Source organism: Sesamum indicum, linkage group LG8 (assembly GCF_026168435.1).
Source record: "Sesamum indicum cultivar Baizhima isolate 11 linkage group LG8, ASM2616843v1, whole genome shotgun sequence".
In the NCBI taxonomy this organism is placed as follows: domain Eukaryota; kingdom Viridiplantae; phylum Streptophyta; class Magnoliopsida; order Lamiales; family Pedaliaceae; genus Sesamum; species Sesamum indicum.
This window is the reverse complement of record NC_142664.1, coordinates 3,586,381-3,607,189: the sequence shown is the minus strand read 5'-3', so window position 1 is coordinate 3,607,189 and position 20,809 is coordinate 3,586,381. Positions and strand designations below refer to the sequence as shown.

The 20,809-nt window shown below is 31.4% G+C and overlaps 2 protein-coding genes across 2 annotated transcripts; both read left to right on the top strand.

The window, feature by feature from the left end:
• The first annotated feature begins 330 nt into the window (after nucleotides 1-330).
• Nucleotides 331-1,935, top strand: LOC105167656 (myb-related protein 306). The gene is made up of 3 exons (XM_011087454.3): nucleotides 331-636; nucleotides 725-854; nucleotides 977-1,935. Exons 1-3 carry the CDS (start codon nucleotides 504-506, stop codon nucleotides 1,659-1,661), a joined length of 948 nt encoding a protein of 315 aa, XP_011085756.1. The 5' UTR covers nucleotides 331-503; the 3' UTR covers nucleotides 1,662-1,935.
• A 12,668-nt stretch (nucleotides 1,936-14,603) lies between these two features.
• On the top strand, nucleotides 14,604-16,138 carry LOC105167655 (zinc-finger homeodomain protein 8). Its single transcript, XM_011087453.3, has one exon. The coding sequence runs from the start codon at nucleotides 14,830-14,832 to the stop codon at nucleotides 15,865-15,867; it is 1,038 nt and encodes a 345-aa protein (XP_011085755.1). The 5' UTR covers nucleotides 14,604-14,829; the 3' UTR covers nucleotides 15,868-16,138.
• Nucleotides 16,139-20,809: the final 4,671 nt, after the last annotated feature.

The window sequence follows — 20,809 nt, the reverse complement described above, 5'->3', positions numbered from 1 at the left end:
AGTTATTAATTAGAGATGGGATGATTCCTTACAATTACAGGCAGCCGTAGGACGCATACAAAAACTTAATAACATTGGCCCCTCCAGCATAAAGGCGAAGTTCAATTTCATTAACTGCAGACAGAGAAATAAAAGAAAATCAGGGCAACAAATTATTGTTTGCAGACCCGAAATTAGGGTTTTTGTAATCTGCAGCGCAGAGGGCCGCAAAGCACATTGAATGCCACGCGGGTTTTGGTGAGGTGGGGGGTGGGGGGCATAGGGACACAGCTGACTTTAGAGAGAATCCATGGTGGAAGTAAATGCCTTTGCTGTCAACTTTTGACTCTTGTCCTTTGTTTTTTTTTGGTTTTGGTTTCCAGGGTCAGCGTCATCGTTTGGAGAAAACACTGTTGTCTGTGTCTCCTTTCTATATATCCTGATTAAACAACCTTAGACCCCATTACACCACTGTCCCTCCTGTTTCAAAGAAAGAAATCAAGAGAGAGAGAGAGAGAGAGGAAATGGGGAGGCCACCATGCTGTGATAAAGTTGGAGTTAAGAAAGGGCCATGGACTCCTGAAGAAGATATAGTGTTAGTTTCATATGTTCAAGAACATGGTCCTGGAAATTGGAGGGCTGTTCCAGCAACTACAGGTAATTAATCAAATTAAACCCCATAATTTCTTCTTCGATCCCCGTCAGTTGCTGAAAAATGGAAGTGAAAATGATTTCCACTTTCCAGGGCTGAAGAGATGCAGTAAAAGTTGCAGGCTAAGGTGGACTAACTATCTCCGGCCTGGAATCAAGAGGGGAACCTTCACTGACCATGAAGAAAAGATGATTATTCAGCTTCAAGCTCTTCTTGGCAACAAGTACCAAATCAATTTTTCCCATGATTTATTTCTGCAATACTTACACAAGTTTACTACTGTCGACAGCTCATGTTGTAATTAATTAAAAATGGGTGTGGTCAAATTGTCGTCTTTGTTTGCAGATGGGCTGCTATAGCTTCTTATCTCCCTGAAAGAACAGACAACGACATTAAAAACTACTGGAATACCCATTTGAAGAAGAAGCTCAAAAAGCTCCAAAACGGGTCGGAATATGGATTCTCATCTAATAATTCAATTTCCAGGGGGCAGTGGGAGAGAAGGGTTCAGGCTGATATCAAGACAGCCAAACAAGCCCTCCACGACGCATTATCTGTTGACAACACCACAACCCATTTGATCCCTTCAAATGCCTGCAGCTTAGCCTACAGGAATCCCTGTCAGGCTTCTTCCTACGCTTCCAGCACCGACAACATAGCCAGATTGCTCAAACAATGGGGGAAAACTACAACACCAAAATCTGAACATCAATCCAAGTCTTGTTCAAGTACTCAGAATTCATCCAACAATACCACTCTGGATTCGGCTAATTGTACTGATCAGACCCAAAGTGGGGGGGTTTATGATGTGTCTCATCAAGGGTTCGAATCATTGTTTGAATCTTCAAGTTCTGATGATTTGTCAAGATCATCAGCTTCTCCCTGCAGCCTCGACATTCTCGTGGAATCCAAACCCGACCCGGCTGATCATCAACTATCAGTTCTTGAGAATTGGCTTCTCGGAGATCAACTAGGGAAGGATTATTTAACTGACTTCTCATTTGATGATGAAAATCCAAGTTTATTTTAGAAGGCAAGATTTTATCTTAATTTTTCTTTCTTAGGCCCTCATGACATTAAGGATTTTTTTCTTAACTTTTTTGTCTAAGTGAGGCCTGGAAATTAAGATTAATATCCAACGTTAATCATCTCCAAATTCAGTGTGGTTAACAGTAGTATAACATATAGTTATTAATTTGTCCCAGTAATTATAAGTGTTCTAAGTGAAAATAAAATTTTCTCTGTATGGTTCTGTCTGATAATTCTGTATTTATTGTTTGATGAATGGATTATTCTTTTTAGCATATGGAATAGCTATTATAACCTATTACGCAATATATGGTCCGTTCTGGATGAGTTTTGCGCTTTTTTTGTGAAGATGTGCCATCGAATTGCTCGAGTGAGAAAATTTTGGACTTTATAAGTTATTCAAACTCTTTGTTTGTAAATAAATAAAAAAAATTAAAATTTATAAATTATTCAAAATTTCAAATTCTTTATTTGCAATCTATTTAAATATGTGACTATGTCAAATTGCAATTAAGTCCCCTTTTAATTAATTTTATTGGCTGCAGCCACATATATTATTGTGCCATAATTGTGGCAAATTCAGTCGGCAAATACTAGCTAGGCGGTATTAAATGCTGGTTGTGAAGAGGTAGTCATCCGAACTTCATTTTAATTTTTATTTTATCCTAATAATAAATTTTACAGTTTAATAATGATCTTTTATTTATTAAAAGTTGTTCTTAATTAGCAAAATTTAGTAATAAAAATATGTAATAAAATTGTCACCAAATATAATTAATAACGAATACATATACCACGACGACGACGACAATCTAGTGACAAAAAATTATATTATTTTGTCGCTATAAATGTGTTAATTATCCGTAGTGATACTTTATGTACAATTCTAATCACTAACAATTATATATGACAAATTAAAATTAATGTAACTTAATATATATATATATATATATATATATTTAGTGATGTTTTCAAAAATTAGAATTTGATATTTTATTACCATATAATACTGTGTTTTAATTGTGGCAGTTCAAACCATAACAAATGTTAGTACTAGTACTTCAATCAATCATCAAAACAACATTTTTATTAATTGGTGATAAATCCAACATAATATATATATATATATATATAAATATTTATAAGTTTTACAAAATAAAAGCTACTAATTAAACAACTAACTAAGTTAAGAGACGTATGTTATGTATACTATTAAAAATCGAATACTTTGAATAATGTAAAATTGTAATACTAAGTTATTAACCATGACTTCAAAATAAATTATTCCCACCATTGTAATAATAATGACTTAAAAATTGTGTAAAATCAGTATTATCCACCAAAGTCAAACAAAAGTGATACAAAAAATTAAATTTTGGACATGATTAATGAACATTTGCTATGATGTTTGACTGTGACTAGTTTTAACGTTGTTTGTAGAAGCAACGACTAGTAACTATAACATATATATAGTTATAATTAATTACTATTTATAATATATTTTTTTCACTTTTAACCATATATAATAACTACCCATTGCCATAAGTAATAACAGATTGGATCAATGAATTGTTGATATCTTAATTTTGAGAAATTTAATGATCTTCAAGTCTTGGAGTGACAGTGAAGCTTGCCTAAGTATGTCCCTTCCACTGTCAGCAAGGCCAAACTTCTCCTAATTTCTGCTGTTAATTAGACATATATATGGTGAGTTGCTCAATTAATTCATGTTTTTAGTTCATCCAGATGGAAAAGTTCCTACGAAGAAGTTAGGAAAGCTTCGATGTTTCCACGTTGTTTGTTTGTGTATCTTAACTTATGTACGTTTCCTCGCCTTTTATTTTTTCTTTTCAACGATGTAAACAAATATTCTATATTAATTGTAAATGAAAATTCGAGCGATTTGTATACCCCAAGGTTTTCTCTCTTCGACAAGGAGACTTCTCAATAGAAAAGTGACTACTTGATTAATCCCATGTCGCGTGAAATATTATCTACTCTGAGTTCATATAAGCCTCACGATTTTATTATGATTCCTGAAAATGTGCCTTGTACATGGCTGAAGGTCTTAGTCCAACCAATCCTGTAGCAGGGTCACTTTTTTATTTCAGTTTTCATTGTAAAATTCGTATACATCACTCAGTGCATTCAAATTCAAAAAATTGATTCAATATATTAATATTTTTTTTTCCAAATCAACTAATATGTTCAAAGAAAACAAATAAATAAGAAACTAAAATAAAAATAATTTATATATTTATATTGGTGAGGCTCGAATTCATAACCTTTCAGTCCGTGAGATACCTGCCCAATTGTTGTTGGATATTACTGTTGTTTTCTTTAAAATAGTAACTTATAAATAAATTAATATTTAACCAATTAAACACGCTATCAAGCCTGGTCAAAAAATTAGGTGGATGCGTACATGCAAACTGATGGTGGTGATGGAATGCAAGTTGATTCCAGCTCATACATCTCCCAAATCGTAGTGAAATTGAAATATATTGTATAATTAATCACTCTCACACCCACTGTTGCTATCAAACATTCACAGGATATATACATTGTTACACTGTTTTTTTCTAAAATTTGGTGCACTTATATATATATATGTGATTTAAAAAATTATATTTAATATTTTTTATGTTTGTTTTCATATAAAAAATAGATCCCTTCGTTAGTTAGAATTTACAAAATCTGTTGATATTAACAAAAAAAATTGAATAAAAATTCATATTTATCCCCAATTGACATATTATTGGTTTATTATAGGTCAAACAATTTTTCTTTTACTAAACTATCCTTATAAAAGTGAATATGTACCTCCTAACATGCATTAGTGAGTGTGAGGATGCATACAGATAGTTTGACTAAAAAAAATGTTTGACCTACAATAAATTAGTAATAAATTAATTTGGGATAAATATAAACTTTCATTCAAAAAAAATGGTGAATATATGTAAGTTCGGTTAATTTTGACCAATAAGTTAATTTATTTATTTAATGAAAACAAACGTTAGATATACTAATTATAATTTTCAATTATAAAAAATTATGTATAAATACATCAAACGTTAAGGATAGCGTGTAAGTATCCCAATTTATTAAGGTAATTGCGGAGAGTATGTGAATAGGAAGCCGCCTTGGAAATCTGCGGAGCTTGCCTTAAATGCTGGCATGTGAAGTGTTTTCATCTTCTCGCTCGCACCAAACCCATAGAATTGAAGTCCTGCAAACAAAAATCCTATTTTGATTCCTCAACTTCAACCAAACATTTCATTTTTTCTTTTTTTTTTCTCCTTTTTTGAAGCGTGAATTAATCTTTTTGATTTTTTAGTAATACATGAATTCAACAAATATATTAATATGACTAATAATAATAACAAATTACAACAATTCAATTACTCACATAAATGCTCATACATTTGGTGGAATTCGAACACATAATTTCCTACTTTTTTTATAGGACCTCAACCTTAGTTTTAATGGTTAGACTAAGACATCATTGGTGAATTTAATCATTTTGTTCGTGAGTTAATTTTTGAGTAACTTCTCTTGACAGAAAAATTCGATCAAATCCAACTAATTAAGCCACTGTTATGGTGATCTACTGATGAGAGGGTGTTTGGGTCAGTTTATAAGTTTCTTAGATTATTTTTTCGTTTTAATTTTATCAATAAGGTGCATAATTTGGTAGAAAAACTACTTATAATTTTTTATTTGCATCAATTTGATTTTAGCAGCTCAAAAGTAGAAACTGTAAATAAAAAAATACTCTTCTTGACTTATTTTTAACAATAAGTTTGTAAATAAATGATGTGAATAACTCAAAATAATATTTAGTTCAATAAAAATTGCTCGTACTATATAATAAGTACGAGATCAAATAATCAGGAATCGACATATATATATATATATATATATAAAATTTGGAGTCCAAATCGTTGAACTATCCCATGCAAGACAATGTATTGCCGGAGTTATGGTGCGACGTCTGAACAAATTTTAAATGAAAAGAATATATCAGCATAAGTATTGATGAGGAAAATTACACAATTATCGGAATACCCCCCTATTTTCAGCACAATCACTGCACCTATGACTGCACCTACGACTACGCCTATGACTGCGCATGACGGGGCCCACTGTGCAGTTGCAGCAGCGGCGGTTGCAGGTCCGACAGAGGGTGACGTGGCGCGCCTTCACAGGAGCCACGTGTAACACATACAGAGGGTACCGTACCAGTATAAATACCCTCATTTATGGTATTTTATGGCTTTTTCACCTACTTTTACCGCCAATTTGTGTTCTAGTTTGATCCCATTATCTTATTTTCGATCCCACCTTTTCTGACTTAAGCATCGGAGGGCCATCGCCGAGGGCTTCTCGGCTAGTCTGACGTTTGCTGTGTTCTCAGGATCCACTCCAGGTAGCTTGAAAGAGGGAGTCAGCGATCACGATCCGATTGCTCGACCTAGCGACCCTGATCCGGAAATCCTAATTTTGAGTGACCTACATCAAGTATGAATTACAGGTTTTGATCAAATCAAATCCAGCCACCAACTACACCTGTCCATGAAATAATTGAATAATTAAAAGTGATTGAGTGTATAAAATTATTGAAGGGGTGGGCTTACAGCTATATATGAGAAAATGAGTAGGTAGAGAACAACCCCAATTCATTTATTTCACCCCTAATTATGAAAAAATTCATTGTAAATTATATTGATATTTTATTAAATTAGATTTAATTAAAAAAAATATTTTTATAAAAGAATAGGTAAACTCCAGAATATGGTGTTAGTGTAATTTACTTTTTGTGGTATTTGTATAAATTTCGCCACTGAATATGATATGTACTTGTAATTGCAACTACAATTTCAAGAGCGTACAGTGTTTGTAAATTTGCAAATGAGATATGGTGCTAAGTCCAACGATGGCATCTTGCATTCTGAAATTTATAATATTTTTGGACAATAAAATCTTCATTTAAAATAATAACACTTTGCACCCTTCAAGTACATAGATTGGCAGAATGCACCCTTTACTTGTTTCTCCAAAAAAATATTGTGGCAGTCTAAATATATAGAGTCCTTTCATTATTTTTAATAGATTTTTCCGACTAAACCCTAATTCTTTCCCTCATTTCTGCCTTGTTGTATTTCTCTAACAAGTCCTCTGTTTTTCTCTTCTCTCATTCGTAGCCATTTTTATTTAATATTAATTTTGCTAATTAAGTTCTCACTACTCCTAAAAACTCAAATGTTGATAAGTAAATAGCTGAAAATAAAGGAAATCAAGAGAGGAAGGGTGATAAAGAAATTAAAAGGCAAGAAGAAAAGGATTAAGAATGTAATTTGATATTGTCCAAGACTCCAAAGAATCATAATTACTCAATGAAAATACCAAGTGGTGTGTGATTTTATTTTTTATTTTGTACATAATTGAAGGGAAGACTATTAAATTAAATCGACAAAAGAATTCTTCAATTTTGGGCTGATGTAATTTTCGGACAAAAAAATCTGTCTGAAAAGAGTGGAGGGTGAATGCTGCAAATAGTTGTATAATTGAAGAGTGCAAAATTTTAAGATTTTAACTATAATTTCAGGGTGCAAAATGTCAATTACCTAATGTAAATTGCCTCCACATTCTATGAGGTTATATCGAATTATACAAATATTTCATATTTTTTGTCAAACTATTGGGTACATCCCCTGAGAGTTTTAGTATAATGCACTTAATGGGGTGGCTTAGAAAAAAATTCATTACTGGATAGATTGTATTTTGTAATTGCAACTACAATTAAAAAAGTATATTTATAATTTAAAAATAAAAATACTGTCTGTATAATTGGACCTAACTTAGGGGGTGTTGACGTATTTTATCCAAATTTGGAAGTGAAATGACTTTTTGTTTTGACTACAACTAAAAATTATAGTATTATTTATTAATCGTAATCAATATATAGTTAAAATATTTATCTTAATTTGTTTCATTGTTGTTGATTATGGATGGAAAAATGGGTGGAAATCTATGGTTCCAACCCAATCCACCTAGTTTTGGATTGAATTGGGTTTAAATTTTTTTAATATGGATTCATTTGTTTAAATAAATTTAAATAATTGATGGGTCCTAAATGGATTCTTCGTGTTTAACGTTTTATTAGTTTACCAAAAGTAATTTTAATAATAATAGAATTGATGAAATATATTAGTATAAATTATAATCATGAGTTCATTATGGGTTCTATATAGATCAGTAATGAATTTTTAAGTGGGTCGATGATAATTTCTGTATAGGTTGGTGATGGGTCTTTAGCTCTTATAATTGATTTAATTATACTATATATTATTAACTACTTTTACGTTCCAACTTTCCACATTTTTATGAGAAACAAAATTTTCAAAATTTATTTAGTAAATTATTGTTTTTTAAATTAATGAGAAATAAATTAAAAAAAAAGTGAACAATTTATAAAATAGTCAAAACTTGCAATTTATATGTGATCATTTAATTTTTTTTTTAATAAACTAACAGTATAGAATTATATTATAAATTTCAACGAACATATCAAATATCAATATCTAATAACAATTTATAACGAACTAACATGTACTATTATTATTGTGAGAAAGAATCATGGAGAAATTAATTGTACAACTATTCATCTCATAATTTATTTCGAAAGATGTGATATTTTTTAATACTTTACAAACTTTTCATTTTATATTTAACAAATAATTTTTTAATATGACCTGATTACTTTCCATAAACAATGAATAATACAAATTTAATCTTGTTATATTATATTACAAGTTGTAATAAAAATATTATCATCTTATTATTAATATTAAGTATAAAAAGATAAGTATCATCGACCCGACTAATGCATTTACAGCCCAATTCATTTTCAACTTATTAATTTAAATTCATTTTAAATCCAATCTATATTAAACCATAGTTTGATCTATTGTCCGATCCAACCCATCCATTTACTGTCCCTATTGTTGATAGTATCAACAAACCATAGTTTTTAATCTATTCTCATTGTAAATGTAGGAATACTCAATTTTCTTGTAGCAACAATAGAGTATCTAATTAACATACCATTTGATAATTTATATTTATGCTTTAATAACCATTAAATTACAAATAACAAAAAAATAAATTGAAATAAAATGAAATGAGTATCCACAATTTTGATGAAAAATTACATGATTTCAACTTCAACTACTGAGATAAAACATGCAATCGCATATTTGCTTCATATTTAAGGACGATCAAATGGTCGAATTGTGACACTTTATTTTCAGGTTATGGGTCCGAATCTTGAGAGAGTCGGGGACCAATTTTGGTACTCATCGGAAAAAAATTACCTAATTGTTACGAAGTTGTCGTGTCCGAATTTAATTTGTCACTGCTGTAGAAACCCCAAACTGCCAGTTTAGAGTAGCACTGTTTGGTAGGTGAATCCAAATCATTATGGGCTTAGTGTATTTAAAGCCCAAAGATTAATTGGTGAAGGGACGTTGAAGCCCATAACTACCTCATTTTCATAGGCCAATTTGGGCCGAAGGAATGGCCCAAATAATACAAGTAAGTCCATTTCCTGATTCGGATACAAATATGAGTATATTTATGCAATTTTTGTATTTTATTTGCTATGTCGTGTAAATATATTATTTTATTTACATATTATTATTTGATTAAACACATTTTTTGTAATATTTTTCAGAAATAAATATGAAACATACTAATCGAAATAGAATTTATTATTTATGTGAAGAAATAATTATTATTGACAAACAACAAGTGAAATAAATAAGTAAAAAACAGTATCGTTTTAACACATAGGAACAAAATAGTCTTTGATCAATTAAGTATATTTTAGAAGCAATTTTTCTCCAATCACCATTCAGTGTATCATTTATCTGCTTTTCACTTTTCTTACTAACACTACATACTTTTGATTCTGCTACAACTTCCAAAACATACATCCTTTCACTTCTCCAAAAGTAAAAATGTTGCCGTGTACGTATTAAAATATAAAATATTAAATGATTCTTCTCTCATAATTATTTAAAAATAAGCTGCTAAGAGATTTTTATCATACTTTGATTGTAATATATTTTATTTTTAAATTATTTAAAAAATATATAATAATAATATAATACGAAAACATGATAGAAGATCAGATGTTACCGTAACTTCCCCACAAACCAAACCCCATGTTACTTAGTTATGGAGTGAGATGTGGGCTTCTGTGATTTTGTTGGTGATGTGTTAATGTGGAATTGGTGGGACCCCCCTTCCATGTACTTCTGTGATTTTCTTTGCTATTAGCATTAGGCCCATACTATGTTTCCAACAACTTTTCAAGTGCTCTAATCACTTTTCTTAACACTTTCTCACACTACTCAATTTCCTCTTTGTTTTCAACTCTTTCCAACATAATTGTAAAATTTATTCTTGCCAACTAAAAATTAGAGGCGGTACGTGTAATGATGTTGACATTTTTAGTGGGTTGTATGTGTAATCTTTTGAAAAGTAGGAGTAATTTTATATAAATAACATTGACATTTCTGATTTCTATATGATTAATTTTATAAAAAACAGAAATTATCTGTGTAAATAAATCATAAGTCACGAGATGTAAATGTATAATTCCTATACTTAACTATATTCTTTTAATTTCAAAGGGAATACGTATGAACCACATGTCAATGTGGTACTAGTCATCGAGAATGTAAGATATGGTTTTGAGATTATTATACATACATTCTCGATATAGGTGTAATTATGTATATAATCGCGTTTTATATAGTAGATTTTTCTTGCTCACGTGATTTGTTAGGGACAAATCTTTAAGCGTTTATCAATTTATTTTTTAAATTAAGCAGAAAAGAATGCATTATATGTTTAAATTAAATGGATTTAAAACTAAATGTTGAAAGCAACTCCATGGCTAACATAGTAGTGAAAGTGTAAGAAACACTAACATCGGCAAGGTTAAAGATTCGGAAACGCGAGTTTAGTGTTGTTTGTTTTTGTTTTGACAACTTTTGACATTGTGGTTGTGAATAAAGATTCTCTGTTTCAATTTCATTGTACTGTCTCTTTTCTCTCAGAACCTTTTTCATCTTTTCAGTGCTTCTGCCTGGAGTTTTGCACATTTTCCATCAAAACCACTTATGCATATATTTATTCAAATAAATAATTAAACTTTTTATAATAATTATATCTACACCTCCTAATCTATAATTTTTTTTATATATATAAACCACTTATATTTTTTAAAAAATTATATATACATTTATCAGAAATATCGACATTATTCAAAAAAACCACCCCTGGTTTTTTGAATTACACAAACTACTCTCGAATTTTAGAATTACACATATACCCTAAAAAAACGTCAATATCATTACACCAACTATTTCTGACTCTCGACTATCATGGGTGGTTTTGGTACTTACACGGAATATATGGATGATTTTCTATAAACAAATCATACATCATGGAAATATAAATATAATTATTCATAATAATAATAATAACAATAGTTTTTAATTTATTTTCCTGAAACTCTACATTGAATTTAGACTAAATTCAACCACACATGTTATGATGTGTGCAGTAAACCCAATATTATATATATGGTGTGGATTATTCAGATATATTAAATTTAAGACATATATAGTATAAGAAAAATTAATATATTCCACCTTAAAATTAATTTTTACTATCCCAAAAGTTGGTGAAATAATATTTCATTAATTAAAAAAAATGGGTCCATCAACTTTTCATTTCACAAACTTCATAACTTTATTTTTGATGAACTTATCCGTAAACTTCTTACATTATCAATTAATTATTTATTACAACATATAGGTCAAAATGAACATACGAAAAACGAGTCGCTCAAAGCCAGCAATCCTAATTAAAATCCTACGTACCGCGAGTTTCGATGCTTTCTTTTAATTACACACAAACCGATGATTAAAACCTACTCAACTGCATGATTGGTCCCATGATCTCATCACAATCTCCTCCTACGTAAGAACCCGCTGTCTTCCATTAATTTCCTGCACTCCCATGCATCCGATCATGCCCCACCCAACCCAGCGGAAAAACAACTAAAAAAAAAAAAAACTTGAACATTTTATTAATTAATATTATTTTCAAGACTTAAAAAAATAATAATATCACAGTAATCAGTGCTCTCAACGGTTTTCCACCTTTTGCTGCAGAAAGAAATAAAGCTTGATACCAGCAATTAATAATTCCCACCTTTTTCTTTTATCAATTAATATAAATTATTCCCATTATTAATAAAGATGGGAATTAGCGATTTTAATTTTCTACTTTAAAATCGTATTACATCTTTTACTTAATTTGGTATGTACCCATTATATATATAAAAAATTTAAATAAAATAAATATTATCATTTTTATACACATAACGAGTGTATATATATATATACGTGTGATGCAATATAATTTAAAACAGATTAGCAGTCAATGCGGTCGTAATAATATTTTAATTAATTATTTTTAGTGGGAGTAAAGGATGTAAAAATTAGTGGAAAACGTGGCGGTAGAGAGGATTAAGAAACACACGTGGTGGAGCATGGCGGTATAGTTTAGTATACGTGGCTGTGTATTTTAAGGTTGCTTAGTTGAGTTAATTAACGGCTAAACACCTGGTTTTCCATGCACTAAACTCCAAGAAACCCTACGTCCGAGGTTGGAGATTCTTGTTTCTACACTTCAACTACTGCTTCCATGCTTTTCTTACCAATTCTCGTCTACATAATTTTATTGGATATGCATCGTAAATACTATTCATAATTTTAAATTGATTATATAGGAGTTTTTGATCATCGTATGCGAGCGCACGAGACGATGGAGATGTTGTGATCGAACCTCCTGATGGATTTATATGCTGCTTAATTTTTTTCGTCTGTTTTCGATGTGGGATGTGAGTTGTCATATATATATATATATATGTATAATATTTTCATGAGATGTTTTTTATTTTTGTCTAACAAGAAATTAAATATAGTGCAGTTTGATATGATCTTGTAATAAAGAAAAAGTGAAATTAATTACTTGAGGTAGGGATGACAATAATCTCTAACTATCAAGCTCTTCTGCAATAATAAGTGTAGTAGTAATATACGGAATAATTACATTTATACTTATTATTTATAGTCTATTTATAAAGAATATTGAATATTAATTTTTATAAATAACTCTTATTTTTCGAAAAGTTACACATATACACACATTCTTAAATATATGAATAGGGGGTAGGGGTGTTTTAGTTGAGACAGAAAACGCTCCGCTCGACAGTTTCAAAATTCTATGGAATCCGACAAAAGTGCTTTCAAGTTTTAGGGATGTGGCCATCGTACTCGTACGTGCACCACCAACGTTGCTGCCCTTGTACTAAAACTCAGAGCCAGGAATTCTTCCATGTTTTCATTGGAACTTTGATTTAAATTGAGAAAATACAAGCAAATTATTTAATCTTGAAAAGAATTGCATAAAATAATAATGATCTATATAAGTTATGTATCGTACCCTTTTTTTTTGTCAACAATATTTTACTCATTTCAATTATTTTTAATTTATCGTCAATTGTTATGATCAATGTTTAAGATTAAAAATCATTACACCCACGATATAGGATTGAATCCTTGCAAAGACGTTTGGTTTGACGAGGATAAACATATATTCTAATCTATTTTTTGATTCCTGTGTATGTAGTTAAACTTTTGCTCTTCACAATAGTAAGTAAGCTATAAGAATTTTAATCAATGCACAGGACGCACTCAGAATTCTTTATGACGGGTTCATGGCGTGTCACTCTTGTTTTCTTGTTTGATTCACTCACTCGAATGCTATTTAAGAAAACCCGTCATTACCATCCACATAGGTTATTAGTATTCGCATGCATGGTATAAAATTATTTAAAAATAAGTCATTTTCTTACTAAAAGTAAATATAAGATATTCCATCTCAAATAGTCAAAAACTTTTAAATGAATAAATGAGATCGAAAGTTTTTTTTTTAAAAAATTTCTTGAAAGAAAAAGAGTGGAAATGGAGAATATAGGGGTAAAATTGCAAAGGAATAAAAATAAAGGGGGGGAGTTGGAAGTAGAAAAAGAAAAGAGGGGTGAAGAGAAAATGGAGGGTTGAGTGTGTCTGGTCCGAGACAGGGAAGATTGACAAATTAAGGTGGGTTGAGTAAATGCAGCAGACCTGCCCCTTTCTGTTTTACTTACATTTACATCATTTTGGTAAATATATGTAACTCTCACGCAACCAATAATTCCTCTCTCTTTTTCTTTTTTCCTTAATTTCTCTTGTCTGTTTTTTCATGTCATAAGAGGGGTTGTAGTATTTCATTTCATATTCATCCTAAATAAAGAGTTTATAAATTAACAATTTTTTTTTAAGAAAAATATGTTTTTTAACACAAGACTGTGAAAATTATACGAAATTACAGCGAAAGAATATCTTACACAACACAACACAAATTGAGTTGCAAATTGCAACATTTGGAGGTACAAGTGGGAATGAGACTTTGTGCTCATACCAAATCATTTATTTGGGATTGATGATATAGATAAGTGTACCTTTTTAAAAATAAAATTATGAAGTTTATATAAAAATAATATGAATAAGATTTAGCGGAAAAAAACAAACAAGAGTCTTTCTCTAAAAATGAAGTGGCTATGTGAAGATATAAAATACAAAAATTGATTGTTAATAATAATGTATTATAGGAAAGATGATAATAGATTTATGATAGAGAAGAGAAAGGGTGGAGGGAAGGGGAAGAAGTTAACCAGAGATTAGAACCCAGGTTAAAAAACAAAAATGATAGTGGTTAACAAGGACGACCACAAAACCTGGATTTTTATTATCTACAGTCATCACTTCTCATTATCATCATCATCATCATCATCAACCAAACAAAACCAGTTTTCTCTCTCTCCTGTTCTTCCTTTCCTTCCCCTCTTATTCTCCACCCTCTTCCCCACATGCCCAAAGATTCTTGCTTTTTCCCTCAAATCAAAACCCTAACTCTCACTCTAATCACACACTCTTAACCACAGATAAAAGAATTTCTTCTCCATGTAAATTGTTTCAGCTGCCATGGACTTAACCAATTCTACAGTCAAAACCCCTGACGCTGAAACTGAGACTCCCACCCGGATCCAACCCGCTAAAGCTTCTCCTTTCACCAACGGTGTCCTCAAGCGCCACCCCCCGCTCCACCTCCACCACCCCGTCGTCGTCACTTACAAGGAATGCCTCAAGAACCACGCCGCCACCCTCGGCGGCCACGCCCTCGATGGCTGCGGCGAATTCATGCCCTCCCCTACATCCAACCCCGCTGACCCCACCTCCTTGAAATGCGCCGCCTGCGGATGCCACCGCAACTTCCACCGACGTGAGCCCGATGAATCGCTCCTCCCCGCGCCGCCCAACGCCACCCCGGCTCTTGAGTACCGGCCCCATCACCGCCACCACCCTCCTCCTCCTCCTCCTCCTCCGCCACCCCCGCGTGGGAACAGCGGCAGCAGCCCGAATAATTCGCCGTCGCCCCCGCCGATCTCCTCCTCGTACTACCCTTCGGCGCCGCACATGCTGTTGGCGCTCAGTCATGGCCTTTCCGGCCGACCTCCTGACAGCGGCACTCCAATTTCCGGCGGCATTAACGCTAGCTCCGTGCCTCTACTCAACTCTAACAGCCGTAAGCGTTTCCGTACCAAGTTCACCCAAGATCAGAAGGAGAAAATGTTCGAATTTGCTGAGAGAGTGGGGTGGAAAATGCAGAAGAGAGATGAAGATGTGATTAGTGAATTTTGCAGTGAAATTGGAGTGGACAAAGGGGTGTTCAAAGTGTGGATGCATAACAACAAGAACACTTTTGGTAAGAAAGATCAACACCAACCCCAGTTATCTAACACCACCACCACAGCTCCGCCGGCCGCCACCACCAACGGCAGTGGGATCAATTTTGGCTCCGCCTCGGAAGAAGGGCACTACCACCACCACCAGCAGCACGAGGAAAACTATGACAGCAAAGAGAATGTTCATGGGCAAGAATTGAGCCACCACCATCAACTTCATGATAACAGTAGTACTGCTCATATTCTTGGTACTAATGGCTCTTCTTCTTCTTCTTGATCTTCTCTCTCATGGTGGGATTATGGATTAAAATAAGTTGTTAGATAGCAATTACCGAAAAGAAAAAAAAAAAAAAGGGGGCAAGAGGAAGCGATGGATCGATGCTGCAGCGCAATCTGTTAGTTTCTGAGTTTTCTGCTTATTTTAGATTTTACCTTTAATTTCTTAATCTTGTTCTTAATTAGTAGTTATTAATATGACTAGTCATCAATCATCATCACTCTGAGAGTTCAAAAATGGAGGAATTCAATTATATTATTTTGATGGGTTATTTCATTTGTTAATTTCGCGACGGTTTTCGAGACGGTTGTTCTGATCTTAAGATGAAGGGTTTTTCCGTCCGGCAATCTCTTCCTGCCGCCGTCAAGATCTCACCTTTCCCCATGCAAGAAAATGAGATTAAACCCTGATTTCCGTGTAAATAAAACACAAGGGGTGGTTTGTCTGAGATGAAGCAGCAGAAAGCAGCAGTGTTGGCATAACCTGCGACGGTTTCTTCTTGTAATAATTAATTTATTACATCTTTTACTGTAGCAGCTTACAACCTGATGATATGATAAAACAAAACAAGATCTGCACCCACCCCATAATGTTATCTAATTAAAAAGAACATTCCTAAGTATTTAATTTAATTTAGTTTAATGCCCTGTTTGGGGGCCTTAGATTGTCATGATCCCAACTTTTATTCTTGCCTTCTTTTGCTTTATCCTCCCCATCTCTTTATTAATCTTTATCCAAGTGGATAATATCAGACAGTACATTTCCATTTTGGGTTTTCCAAGTTCACTAATTTTGACTTTTGAAGTGGGTTAAGTTGATACTTATTCATACTTTATCTGGAATTTAGGTTCTTTGTTTGTTGGTACAAACAATAATGAAGTTTGATTTGGTAATAATCATAATCTCCATCTTTTGAAGTAATCCAAACAAGTCCTTGTAGCTGTGAGATGTGTTTGGTGGGCTTAATGTGGTAATAAAGCTATCCATAATTAGCTGAGGCTAACCCAACATAATTGCCAACTTAGCTAATCTAACCTCCCTCACCCTCACCTCTCTACATTCTCTCACTTTCCTTTTAAGGGAAGCCCAAATAATTAATATTGCAGGGTGGATTCCACTTTTTTATTTCAAATTTTATTATTCATTTAATTTATGCTTATATATATATAACTTTTTTTCTGAATAATAAAATATATAATATCTATAAAACCAAAATTGTTAAAATTTTAAAAAAATATTGAATTGAGTTATAAAAATTAATTTGTGTAGAATTAAAAATACCACCTATAAATTACAGAATTAAAATTGCATTTCTCCCTATTTCTGTACATATGTAATGCCTTGTAAAAGTTTTATGGGACCCGTTTAATAATATTATACGAAATCAATTCAAAAGAAGATAATTAATTAACACAGTTTTTTAATGTTTTATTTTTCAAAATAAAAGAAATAATAATAAAAGCATAAGCTATATGTCTTGTTGGAGGGGTGCATGCGATTGCCATATTCTGATTGATTCAACAACCGAAAGCATGGGGCGCAAGGATTCTGATTAATGAAGGAATGGGTACCAATTGGGCATATGCCCACCTCCCTAACCCATTTTCTATCTCACTTTAATATTATATAAGAATAATTATTTTTTTTTAAATTTGGTATATTTATAGTTTAAAAAATTATATATAGTAATCATAATATTTGTATCCATATAATAAATAAATCCATTTATTAGTTAAAATTCACTTAATTTGTTGATATTGACAAAAAAAAAAAAGATAAAAACCTATATTTATCCTCAAATGACTTGTTACTGATCCATTGTAGGTTGAAGAATCTTTTAGAACCAAATTGTCCTTATAAGGATGACAATATACCTCATCACACACATTAGCATGTGAAGATGTATAAGTGTAGTTTGATCAGACAGAGATTCGTTAGACTTGAAATAAGTTGATAAAAATAAATATGGATTTAATTCAAAAAAAAATATTTTGTTAATGTTAATAGATTCGGTGAATTTTAAGTAACGAATGATCTATTTCTTACATGAATGCATTTCAGAGATATTAGATGTAATTTTCAAACTACATGATGTCGAACATAATTATACCAGACCTCAACAGAGGATAATTTAATTATCCCAATTGCATAATAGTGTTGTCATATCAATGACAATCAAATTTTCAATTTTGCAATTTTTATTAGAATTATACAGTAAGTATAATATAAACGACATCAAAATATAATAAAAGATTCTCATGGATAAATTAGGTGGAAATTGTGAGATTTATATATATAATAGAGAAATGGCAGCCTTAACACACAAGTCATTATTGCAAATTTTTTGCTTGTCTCAACTCAACTTGCATCGTAAACTCCTATCATTCTTTCTTCAGACAACCGAAATCATCATCATCATTATGGGAACAAACATGTTAAAATGTACTCGCTTGTCGTGCAATGCTATAACTGTTTCGATGAGTTTATGCAACTCAAAATCACGAAATTGAGGTCTTACGACTCTAATGAATTTAAATTTTATAAATATGTATGCAGATTTTGTTCTGTTTTAATACTATTTATTTGGTCCACTTTGATCATGATTGTTGATTGGTTATATATTTTTAATATTAATATTGTAATTGTCCGTAGTTGAGATTGTAATGTAATTATAACTGTTTTACTCAATAAAAAACTATCATGAGTTTATGAAAATAGTTTTGGTATGATCTGGTCGCAAAAGATTATTATAAGTAATTTCAAGAAAAAATATATTTTATAAAATATAAAATGCTCCAGTATTTTTGTACTTTGTAAGATACGTTGAGTTTGATGCCCACTTATACTTAAGTATTATTCTAGATTGATAATTATTTTTGTAATATATGATTTTTACGGTAAAAATTATTAATTATATGCAATTAATTTTTTATGGTTTTTAGTTACTTAACGAAGAGAGTAAAGTATGCAATTTCGAGACGTGAGAGATTTCTTTACTAGATAAGTACGCTGCCTTCCTAGCTAGTAGAGGCCTAGTTTTAAAGATCAGGGTTGCTTTGCATTTTCGTTCGCTCTTGTTAGAAACCTTTTCTGAGGTTTGTGATCCGACTGTGCTATGACTCCCTTGAGTCTATTTTGGACTGTGTCATTGCCATTAGTTATAACTTTCAACGCAATGAAAAACATTCAACCTAACAATCGTTATTAGGGCTTTTACAAGATATGGTTATTTCTTATACAAGATAACCATATTTCCGACCAACTGATTCTATTAGGAACTTTTGGTTAATCCAGAATTTCACATTTTTCACTTGAGTAGGATAATAATAACTTTACAGAGTTTTTCAACCATCACGACATCATATTTATTTTCAAATTCAAATATTATTAAAATTTTAGTTACTATTTCAATTACATGTTAGGAAATCCTATATAGAGGGCATCACATGTTAGGGCAATGAGGACCCATTATGGTGCTTAGGCTTTTCAAGGAGAGTTGGAGGGATGAACCAAAACAACAAACATGTTGTGTGGAGGAGGTAACTCAAGCAAGAATAGATTTGAGGACAATAATAATTAATTTTGATAGGATAGGGGTCCCAAAAAAACATACACTACAAAAAGGACCAAGTATGAAAAAGGGGCTATGCCCTAAGTGGGATAACTTCAATTACAATTAAACCTTAGGGCTAATTGTAGGTCATGGATGCTCCTCTAAATACTACACTCATTCTACAACACACTGCATTTGATAATTGATACATAACTAAAAATGCATTCGATATTGTAAATAAGCAAATTATTCTTTCATAGAAAAAAAAAAAAAAGCTATTTGCCTCCCTATTATTTTAAGATGAAGCAATTTACCTCTCTGAGCACAAAAGTGTAAATTGCTATTTTTTTTTTTCTATAATAGAGAAATTTGCTTATTTACAATATCACAAAAGGGGTGAATTGTTGTTCACCCTTGATACTTTATTTTTAAATATATATATAACAATTATTCACACGCTTATAAGGTACTTTAGTGGGTGTATAATTCAGATGCTACAAAATATATGGTAAATTTTTTGGAAAAGAGCTTATTAGCTCTTTAAAAAAAAAAAAGGTAGGTAATTCCCAATTTATTTTTAATAACTTAACAAATTCCTTCAAATTACTTAAAAATTTGGCATTATTGATGTCTTATTAATTTCATAAGTTTATTTTATCCAAATACTTAACGAATTTATCTTTAAAATAAAAATAACATCTTTTAAGTATGGAGTGCAACATCATGAATGGGCATCCACGGTAGGATTTGACTGGTCGTAGGGCTTTTTAAATTTTGTTTGGATGTGTACGGTTCATTACATCCCCTAAAATCTGGGACTCCCCCTTCCTTAGATTTAATGAAATTCACTTTGGTTGGTAGGGGGAAATGTGGGATGGTACTGTGTGGGATGCCTTATTAATTGTTTTTGTATGAATTGGGGTATTGTACCTTATGCTAATTTATGGCGAGTTTGGTCTATTATTCATTTGTACAATAATCGGAAGAGAATATTAGTTACAGAATTCAATATTATCATCACTTTTATATGATTTATAATTTTGTAATTCTTAAAAGTCAAAATTATTATATCAATAAATATTGTTTGAATTGTGAGGTCACATTGTTAAAGATCAAGATATTATAGTATTTTATAATAATTATCAACTTAATTGAGAATCATTTGTAATAAGGTTTACAAATTAACAAGTTCAGATATTCGCGATCAAGAAGTACGTCTCCAATGAGGCCTCGTAAAAATAAACCCTTATCTATGTATATTAATATTAAAAAAACATATATATATATATATATATTATTTAGAAGCGATGATTTTGATACCGCTATACCAATTTTTTTATTGTGTCGATAATACTCTAAATTAATTTATTTTTATTTATTTGTTTATTT

Bases quoted from the DNA above. Each gene is read 5' to 3' on its own strand.
- LOC105167656 (XM_011087454.3), top strand. From the start codon at position 504: ATGGGGAGGCCACCATGCTGTGATAAAGTTGGAGTTAAGAAAGGGCCA. The intron at 637-724 runs GTAATTAATCAA...TCCACTTTCCAG, and splicing joins GGCTGTTCCAGCAACTACAG to GGCTGAAGAGATGCAGTAAA. The intron at 855-976 runs GTACCAAATCAA...CTTTGTTTGCAG, and splicing joins CAAGCTCTTCTTGGCAACAA to ATGGGCTGCTATAGCTTCTT.
- LOC105167655 (XM_011087453.3), top strand. From the start codon at position 14,830: ATGGACTTAACCAATTCTACAGTCAAAACCCCTGACGCTGAAACTGAG.